General features: G+C 43.1%; 1 protein-coding gene across 1 annotated transcript; it reads left to right on the top strand.

Annotated features, from left to right (window-relative positions):
• The first annotated feature begins 791 nt into the window (after positions 1 to 791).
• On the top strand, positions 792 to 9,798 carry LOC138599489 (sorting nexin-4-like). Its single transcript, XM_069671186.1, has 14 exons — positions 792 to 923; positions 1,593 to 1,717; positions 1,876 to 2,014; positions 3,722 to 3,871; positions 3,960 to 4,007; positions 4,114 to 4,169; positions 6,143 to 6,215; positions 6,903 to 6,964; positions 7,185 to 7,250; positions 7,366 to 7,455; positions 7,610 to 7,709; positions 7,800 to 7,945; positions 8,785 to 8,899; positions 8,988 to 9,798. Exons 1-14 carry the CDS (start codon positions 792 to 794, stop codon positions 9,033 to 9,035), a joined length of 1,350 nt encoding a protein of 449 aa, XP_069527287.1. The 3' UTR covers positions 9,036 to 9,798.
• Positions 9,799 to 10,174: the final 376 nt, after the last annotated feature.

Here is a 10,174-nt window from a genome sequence, read left to right on the forward strand (position 1 = left end):
GAACAAAACCAATAATCCAAAACAAAATGTCTTCAGACAATATTACAGTATTATTTCGGGGGGGGGGGCGGGGGGGATCATTATATGTTCCCCATAAATAACCCTAAACTCCTTCAACCTGGAGTAAGTTATTCCCATATCGTCATGATCAGCCCCTGTTCTTCATCTTCCCCCATCTCAACAGCTTTGAAAAGCATCTTCTTATGCTCCTCAATTTCATGTGTGAGGAATTCATTGCTCTGCCCCAAGGTCTCTTTCTCGTCCATCTCCTGGGAAAGTCTACTCTCCAGCTCAGACGCTTTGAGACAAAACTCCACCGTCTGCTCCTTTTCTATTTGTAGCTCTTGAATTTCTTTTGGCGCATTGCCGCCTCCCTCCCCCGATTTAAATTGAGAAAGAAGTTACACCAAGATGTTTATAGTTGACATTCTTATGGTTTGTTGAGAAAACATTTGTATCCGATGTGACGAGTTAATAGACTTGATGTGATATTACACAGAAAGGTGGCGGACGAAACTGAAAACGTTTTATTAATTCACGCATATCCAATAAGGAATTCGGTTGTAAAAGCTAGTTGCATTCCACGTAGAGTGGCCTATTTTAGTTCTGAGCAGTAAATTATAACATATCTTCTTTTTATAGCGTCCATGTTGTTTCCACATTACGAGTTAAAGATTTTAAACACGCCGGAGACGAACGAACCACTTCTCAACTTGGGAATTCCGAGCATCCGATGAGCACGTGAATGCAGGGTGCGTTTAAGAGACGTTGGCTGATGTGGCGCTCTGCGCATGCGTCCCGGCTCACCAACAACATCAGGAGGAAAGAAGAGGATGGCGGAGGATGGCAAGGGAGAGTCGGTGGCCACTGACGACGACTCAGATAACACAGCTGCAGACGGGGGGAACAGCCTGAACATCACGGTGATACGTGTTAACTTTAAAGTGTAAAAATGCTTATACAGCAGGTGTAGCAGCGGGTAACGGCTGACTTAACGGTACATTGCTTTTGATGCAAGCTGACGGTAAACAGCTTAGGATAGAGCACGTTAAAGCAGCACAATACCGAAGCTTATTACTTTCATCGCAGTAAAAATAACCAGAAACAGATCAGTATGACGTTATAATGTCAAGAGTGTTGTGTTTTTCGCGTTATTATAAGATAATTCCACGTTTTTATGACTAACAAACCTATCACGTAATAAGAAGAACATTTTATAATTAAACCAATATACTATTTATCTTGTTATAATGGGAAACGTCACATGTTAAAATGTGTTAACTTATATAGTTGTGGTGGATTAATTCCTGTGATATATTCTTCATACTATTTGTAGTTTGTGGACTGTAGCCTGTCACTACTCACTACATGATCAGAACCAGTTGTTTTGCTCATAACAGACACTGAGGCGATGTATGACCTATCAGCTCTTTAATTTCCCTGCTAACATTAGTTTGCGTCATGATAAATGTTTCCTTGTTCATGTGGGACAACAACAGGACTAAATGTGGTCCCAGGAATGAGCAGACGGGTGGGAACAAAGAGCTGTTTTCAGAAGTTTACTAATGATACTGTGCTCTGTGACTGTTCAGATGGTGGAGGAGGGCTCCACTCTGATGCGCAGGATGGAGATCTGTGTAGCCGAGGCTGAAAAAAGGAGCGGCAAAAATTCAGTGAACATGCAGGAGACGTTCACGGTGTACCTTATCGAAACACGGTGAGAATAACCCTGACCTTATCATGCAGCTGAAAGGAAGTGCTGTCGGCAAGCTGGGATGTTTTGTATCTATCTGTACTTCCTCTTGTGCTGCATAAATCTACTTCTGTCTTCTGTGACTGTGCAAAAACAACTCTACTGTGGCTTAATCTTTAAAGGCCCATGGATGCAGTCGCTGAAGGTCGTAACCCAGCCCCAGACTCTCTGTGGAGGAGATACAGTGAATTTGAACTGCTGAGGAACTACCTGATAGTTACCTATCCATACATCGTTGTCCCTCCTCTGCCTGAGAAGAGGGTGAGTACCATGCTGCTCCCCTCCACCTAGGCCCACAGTAACCTGATGTATAACTGCATACAGTCAGTAGCGCCTTATACACTGCCAGTTCAAGGCAGGATTATTAGGATTATTACTGTTACGTTTCATCTTATATGTAAAACGCTCAGAGGCGGATTGATAGGGCCAAGTCGTTCCGTCTCTGAGCCGGCATCGGAGGTAGTAACAGAGGCGAAACGGCGTCAGTGTAAACGACAGAGCCGGCGGGGCGGAACAGCGCCGTGTGTGTGCATTTGAAGCACGTGCTGTTTGTTTACACCTCACACACGTTTTGCTTCCGCAGTGCTGGAACGCTGTGTAAAAACACACACTGGCGTGGCTTTACGCTGGCGTTGCTTGGTTCAATGTAAAATGGCAAAGGCTGCATGATGGTGGAGCTTCGTTACGGCGCTGAGGCGGAACCGCAGTGTAAAAGGGGCTTGTGTACCACCTGCCTCCCGTGCTGATTCTGGTATTTGTTCTTGCTGCGTGTGAGGGCTGCTGACAAAGTGCATGTTTAACACAAAGAAACAGATTGAGGCAGCAGTAGACCAGTAAGGCCCCGTGTCCACATGGCACCTTTTTCTGGCAGGAAAGGGGAGAGCTGGGATGAAGCGCTTGTGTGGTGAGAGAAAAAACGCAGCAATAAGTTTAGCTTACTACAGAACTAACAACAAGCCTACAACGCATAGGGAGACAAAAACGCAACACTTACCAGCAACATTTAAGCCCCTTCCCACTGTCAAAAAACACTTACCTTTTTGCTGAGTGGTAAAGGTTAAAGGTAATGTTTTTTGTGCGTACTAATTGTTTACTAACCCTATTTCCGGTGCGTTTGTGATGTCAGACGTCGACGCAGCAAAAAAGAGATCAAAAAGAAGTTTACTCCACTCACTGTGTCCGTTATTAGGAGGCTAATCTTCTCCGCTCTGGTATCATCACAACAACATGTGCTTACAGGGCTAGCAAATGATGTGAGGCAAGACTGTCTGACTGTCTCCGCTGTATTGCACAGCGCGTTATCGTCATCTTTCTTTGTCAAAGTACTTCCAGACATCACGGCTGACATGGTACATGTAACCGAGTTAAACTACTTAAACCGAAAACAACGCGTGAGTAGTGTAACGTTACTCGAATAATGACATCAACAACAAGTACTCGAGTATTCCTCCCCATCCGTAGTTCGGAGCGGCTGCACTGAAAAGGCGGAGCGCTCTGAAAAACCACGCTGGGTGCAGCGCTTTTTCTCTCGGCGGCCGCATGCATTGCAATCATTTGTTCTCAGGTGAAGATGATTGTATCGTTTATATCTCCCGGAGGTTTCACTTTAATCTGAACTCTTTGCTGTGACAATGTGAGAAGGGGAGAATCTGTGTGTGTGAAAGAGAGAAAGACAGGTAGAAAAAAAACGTATTGCTTGAAGGTGTGTCCAGTCACGCCGTTTTTTGCCTCTTCTTGACGCTGATTGGTCGGTCAGTAAGAAGTGACATTGACGAGCGCGGCGATGCTTCTAAGTTTAGCTATTTACAACTGAGAGCGCGGTGAGCGCAGCAGCAAATACCTGCTGACACAGGGGGTGTTTTTGCTCTGAAAACGCTGAACTCACCTGGTTTTGAGGAGATAATGGGCGCTGCCAGTGCAAAAAGAAGAAGTTGAATGCAGGCCGCGTCTTTGTTCTCATTAATGCAGGCAGAGTTCGTGTGGCACAAGCTGTCAGCAGACAACATGGACCCGGACTTCGTGGAGCGCCGACGCGTCGGGCTGGAGACCTTCTTGCTTCGGGTGGCGTCACATCCCGTCCTCTCCAATGACAAGATCCTCTACCACTTCCTCACCGAGGTACAGGCCGCAGCTCGGCACAGTCGAGCAATCGTTTAGAGATCAGTGAATGAATGAATAACAGTTTTTGTACTGTTGTGTCCGACAGGAGCACGGCTGGAAGGAGGTGGTGTATGAGACAGGATTTCAGGCAAAGGTACTGGACGTGGTGGAGCGTCTGTCTCTTTATTCTCTAAGGGAATCTGTAAAGAGAGTTTCTGGTGTTCATGAAGCTTCACCAGCTCCTTTCACTCCTCTTGCAGGCAGACTCCAGGCTGAGAGCTCTCAGTGCCACCTTCAGGGTGAGAAATCCAGACAAGTAAGTGCTTCCTCTCTAACTCTCTGTAAGACGGGCTCAGCTGGTACCTTAAAGTTGGAGCTGTTTGTGTGCCAAAGCTACTAACTTGAGAACAAAAATAATAATCCGAACGATTCCCATGCATACCGACGCACATTAATCAAACATAGGCATGGGTATTGATTCTGATGTCTTTATGGATACTGCTTATTGATACTTAACTTATGATACGATACGTGATACGTGGTCCACCATAACGATAATATCACGATACAGCGATTCTGCGATAACTGATGTATTGTAAGACAATCATATTAACGATGCATCACGATATTTCTGATGAGCTGAAGAACACAAAATGCCCCTAAAAAGGTAAAGTGGATTCATTTATTTATTCACTGCAATTTGGTGGTTTTACCAAATTCGAATTCACCGCTGTCCGACATTAACCCGCTGTCTTCTTCTTCTTCAGCCAGCGTAACCCTCAATCAGTAGTGACGCGGTGAGTCAAAATCGCAGGGAAATCTGTTTAGAGTGCAAATTATTTGTACATTAAAATCTCGTTATTTGGCAGTTAATCAATGGACTAAACATGATGAAAGCGGTGAAGGGTGATGGAGATGGAGGGCAAAGTGCGTGTTACAACACAGCTCGGCTTCAGTCTTTCAGCCTCTCAGATGCTCTTCGCTCTTGTCTTGACGGTCAGTGGAGTCAAAAACACCACTTCTGAACAGTCCGCTCTGCTGCCGTCCACTGTGATGGATTCTTTGCCTGGCAGAAGAGATGCTTTGTGATGCGCGAGGATTTTATTACTAAAAATGAGCAGATGTTTTACTTTCTGTGAGTGTATGAAAATCTTTAAATCACAAATGACTAAGAAAGACGTTGAATCGTGTAGTTTACAGGTAAAACACGACTCATTTAGGAGTAAACTGGTTTGATGAACAGAGCAAAGGCTGCACTGAGGACGTACAGAAGTCACTGCTTCTGCTTAAAGGAGCAGTCCGCCCCTGGAAAAAGCCACTGTCGGTCAAAGCTGGTGTTCTCCATAATCGATAAAAGCAATAATATTTGAAATTGGCGCCATAGCTGTGGAGAAAGTCGTACAAACAGCTTGTGGTTTCTCCCATTCTACATTCCTACAACACCCAGCATGCATTGCGCCCTCCGAGAGACGCTGGAGTGAAATACTACCGTTTCTCTACAGGCAGTGGCTCAGAGCGGGCCAGAATCTGAAATACAACAAGAACATACCGGTGGATCGTCTAAAACATCTTCAGGTCTGCAGTCGACGTTTCAAACCTGATGATTCTGAACGATGACATCAGAGGCGGCGTCCTAGACTGAGGAAGTGTAGTTTAGCGAGCTCCCTGGCCTCCGCCAGATGACACGTTTTACGTAGTCTGTCGGAGGTTTTCCGGGGCCCGTTGGAGAAGCGGATAGCGTCCTGCAAAGGCACGGAGTGAAATTTCTTTTTTTCCCCTACCATGACGGCGTTAGCTCCCCATGATAGCGTGATAGGACTGAGGTTGAAAATCGGCGACGTGGCCCTTTAAGCCACACTGCTCTGCTTAAATAATGTTTTAAGTTCTCCGGGAGGTTGCAGGCGTGTCTGTTACACACCGCGGCCTTTTACACATTTTGCATTTAGTTGCATTTTCAATTGATTGAGTAAAGTGAGCCCACGATGTTGAGTGTGAATAAAGTTTTGCAGCTTTTTGAACTTCAGTTGAATTAATAACGGAATAACCGGCAGCAGCAGTTTTTCAATTCATCAGTACTAAACATTCAGTAACTGGTACCAGTTAAGTTCATGCTTACGCTTTTAAAGTATTATTCACTTCAGAACCTCTAAAAATCAAATGTTCCGCATTTTGTCTTGAAAATATCTCACAGGATTCATGAATGAATACACATTCACTTCTGAGTTAAAAAAAAGCAGAATGTAGGTAAAGGACATTTTCAGCTCTGTCTCTATGCTCTCTGTCACTCAGGCGCTTCATGGAGATGAAACACTACAGCGACGAGCTGCAGTCTCACACATCTCAGCTGCTCAGAGCACGAGCAGTAAGTCTTCTTTTCTACCTTTCTCTCTCTCGCAGATTAAATTCATATATAAAACGCTGATGTATCATGTCTTTGGCTCAGGCCATCTCTGCACAGGTATTTCTCAAAAGCTTTTCCTCTTTGTCTCTTGTAAAACTCCATCCGGGGTGAAAACTTTTAGAAACTGCGTTCCTACGGAGACGTGTAGCCTAGCAACAGCGATCTTGGCTCGTGACGTCAGGCTGTGTGCCGTTATCTCCTTTGTGAGGCGACACAAATTCCTTGCAAAAAAACAGACGTGACAAAAAAAGGGATGCTTGTCACCTAACAGGACTTGAACATGTTTACACATATGTGTGCAGTTACTCCTCCACTATGTTGAGGAACAGAGGCGTCGGGATGCACTACGGAGGTCACTGCCAGGTCGTCTTCCAGCAATAGACTTTGTCAGACTTCTGATTGGCCGTGATTTTCTATTTGTTCCTTACATGACCAGGTTATACGCCACCTGGTGGTGTGGCATTCTTATGACAGCGTTTCTGTCGTGTTTTTTCATTTTTCTTTGGACGGGGATTTTTTTTATAACCGAGCTTGTGTGGACGGGTTTTTTTTTTTCCAAACGAAGGAGAGAAAAAGTTTTTTAAAATACCCGTGTACGTGTACAAGTATTGCAACACTTAGCTTCATGTATCTTTGTGTCTCCTTTAGAGGGTCGCTGATCGACTCTACGGTGTTTACAAGGTCCATGGGAACTACGGAAGAGTCTTCAGGTCTGACACCGAGCATGTTGTAATGTGTCTGTGCATGACTTCCAGTGGAGGAGAATGATTGATTTTTAAGTCACAATCAAGAATCAAACTTTTACAGCATGCAACACGCTCCATCATAAGACCCCAGTTTGAATAACGATATAACTACAACTTTAAGAGGAGAAAAAAGCATAAATAACCACCCACCTCTCTGTTTTTCACCTCCATGTTTTCACTGCAGCGAGTGGAGCGCCATCGAGAAGGAGATGGGAGATGGACTGCAAAGTGCCGGACATCATATGGATGCGTGAGTATCACTGCCGTGTCTTAAAGAATCTAGTGCTGATTCATGCAACAGATATCATCTCACACATATTATGGGGTTGTTTGTTGTTAAGACAGACTTTTGTTGCAACCTGCAGATATGCTGCCTCAATAGACGATATCTTAGAGGAAGAGGAACATTACGCCGACCAAATTAAAGAGTATCTCTTCTATGCTGAGGCTCTGAGGTGAGACACGATTTAAACAACGTTGGAGTCTTTTGTCGTAACAGCTCCTAAAACATTACATCTCCAGCTGAAGCTGCAGACTGCACTTAATGTAAAAGGTTTGTTGTATTAGAGCATAGGATTAGAGATGATGTCGTACTCTTTGCTCCTGCAGGGCGGTGTGCAGGAAACATGAGCTGACCCAGTTTGAGCTGGAGATGGCCTCCCAGGACCTCATCTCCAAGAAGCAGCAGCGCGAGGAGCTGGCGACAGGGGTACAAAACACGTTATGTTTACTTTACCTCTGCGTGTTACTTTTGAGCTGCTTTGTCTGTGATGTCAAAGAGTTTCCTCTACTTCCTCAGATCGTGCGGACGTTCTCCTTCAAAGGAATGACCAACAAGCTTTTTGGACAAGAGGCTCCTGAGCAGCGGGAGGCCAGGCTGAAGCTGCTGGAGGAGCTGATAGTGGAGGGTGAAGAGACGGTCAAGGAGAAAACAGTCGAGTGCGAGTGAGTCATTGATGATGCTTGGTGATTCAGATTGTGTCTGAAATCAATTTTTTAACCGTGGCGCTATTTTATATATTTTCGGGTTTAAATGGTTCAAAAATTGTTTGGGAATTGTTCCAGTAGATTGCTTCAGCCTGCAGCTGCGTAAACGGGCTGTAATGGTTGCACTGTAATCCTTAAAGGCAAAGTTCACCAATCAAAGTGCGTCCAACAAAAGTTCTGGTTTTTATTGTCTGACAACTTTACAGCAAGGATCCCTACAGAGATAGACCAGAGGTAGATCTTTTTACTCCAGAAAGAGCTGTAAAACTGATCTCTTCAAAGCCACCAGACTCCATTGACAAAAACAGGATTTTTTGTTTCTGAACACAGGAGCTGCCTGTTCTCCTGCAGCCTGGATCAGTTACTTCGTTTGTGTTATTGTGTGACTTTGGTGTCTTAAATGTTTAGTTTTGAGTGAACACAATGTATGTACAACACTCCATAGCACTAAAAACGTAACCAATCGAGGCAGCTATAGAGCAGACACTCATGGTGTTTAAGCCAGTAAAATTACTGTTTTTGTCAATGGGGTCTGGTGTGTTTGAAGAGAGCGATGTAACGTCTGTTTCTGGTTAAATAAAGCATCTTCCTCTGTAACAAAAAGGTCCATCTCTGTATGGATCCTTTCTGTAATGTTGTCACACACTTAGAATAACAATCTGAACCTGTCAGCGGTAAAACAAGAACTTTTAGTGGACAATTTTTGGATTAGAAGCATTTGCCCCCAGTGATTATGTTGCATGGCTGCTGGCTGACGCAATCTACTAAAAAAAGGTTTATTTGATGTTTCTCTGCAGAGAGCATGTTGAGCGGGCGAGGGGGGACATGCAGCGCTTTAAGGAGCAGAAAGACAAAGATCTGCGGGAGGCGCTCATCAACTACGCTGTCATGCAGATCAGCATGTGCAAAAAGGTACAGATCAGCTTTCTGAAAGTTACAGGTAAACTTTAATCATCATGTTTATGATGAACGTGTGTTTAATTCTTCTCTCTGTCTGCAGGGAATTCAGGTGTGGAGCAATGCCAAAGAATGTTTCCTGAAGATGTAAAGTTGAAGCCATATTCAGAGGACTTCCACCCTCAGATGTGGGAAAGATGCCTCTGGTTGAGGTCTGAAAACATCCACTGTAAAAGCGACAGAATCGCCTACAAAGATAATGTAATTTACAAAAGATGTGTTCATATGCAACTGATTTTTACTAGTGATTTACATTCACTGCTAACCTTTTGTGGATCTACAAAGCAGGAAAAGACACTGTTCTGTGGGAGGTGTAGGAACAAGGATTTAGCCCTAAAAGTTTGATTATCTCAAACGCTGCTTTTTTGATCTTAACGATTATTTTTAGAACTATTGATCTTCTTAGTCTGCTTACTTTTTGGAAATGCAATACTGATTTGATTAAGTAATGTCTGTAGTCTATCACGCTCTGATATTAACTAAACAAGCAGACCAACTGGACCAAGTTCAACCTGATTAGGTTTATTTTACAGCAGACAGAGGATTTGTGATTGTACACGTGTGATTAAAACTTCTAAAGGAGTGTTTTATAGCTCATCATGCTTATGATGGATTCTGCTAATGTACAATAAGCTGCACACAAGATTCCTATATTATTCCCATTATTTTAAACCTTCATTTATTGACTGTTCAATGTGTTCATTTAATAACATTTCTATTTTAAAGGTTTGCCAGCAATAAGCTTTGTGTTTTTATTTGTGAAGTTTTGCCCATGCCCTTTTATATTTCTAATTTTAATGCTGAATTTGGATGTTGATCTTGTTTGTTTTATTTATTTGAATAAAACGTGTCTCACCAATAAATACGTGTGCATGTATTTTTAGATCTACAATCTTTTTATTTGACACACATACACACAAAAAAGGTGTCTGGCTTCTGTGTTTATTATTTGTGATATATTTCATGAAAAAAAACAATTTAATGGATCATTTGCTTAATAATAGGCATTTAAAAAGCTGTACACACCAGAAGTAAATTAAAAGTAAATTAGTATAAAAGTCATTACACAGAACAACCCCCTTCATGGTGTTTTAACACTGTTAATTGCATGTTATTGGGTTTTTTTTAACATGCTAATGGTGGAGCTAATTTAAACCACTCAGTATATGGGACCCGAAATATTCAAAACATCTATGGGAAGCGAAATTGTTCAATATTATTATATTGTTA

This window comes from Semicossyphus pulcher, unplaced genomic scaffold, assembly GCF_022749685.1.
Source record: "Semicossyphus pulcher isolate SPU_LCO1_2020_fin unplaced genomic scaffold, fSemPul1.0.p SCAF_20, whole genome shotgun sequence".
Taxonomy (NCBI): domain Eukaryota; kingdom Metazoa; phylum Chordata; class Actinopteri; order Labriformes; family Labridae; genus Semicossyphus; species Semicossyphus pulcher.

Excerpts from the sequence above, each read along its gene's own strand:
- LOC138599489 (XM_069671186.1), top strand. The coding sequence starts at position 792 with ATGCGTCCCGGCTCACCAACAACATCAGGAGGAAAGAAGAGGATGGCG. Across the intron at positions 2,015-3,721 it reads CTCCTCTGCCTGAGAAGAGG|GCAGAGTTCGTGTGGCACAA; the intron begins GTGAGTACCATG and ends TCATTAATGCAG. Across the intron at positions 8,900-8,987 it reads AGATCAGCATGTGCAAAAAG|GGAATTCAGGTGTGGAGCAA; the intron begins GTACAGATCAGC and ends CTCTGTCTGCAG.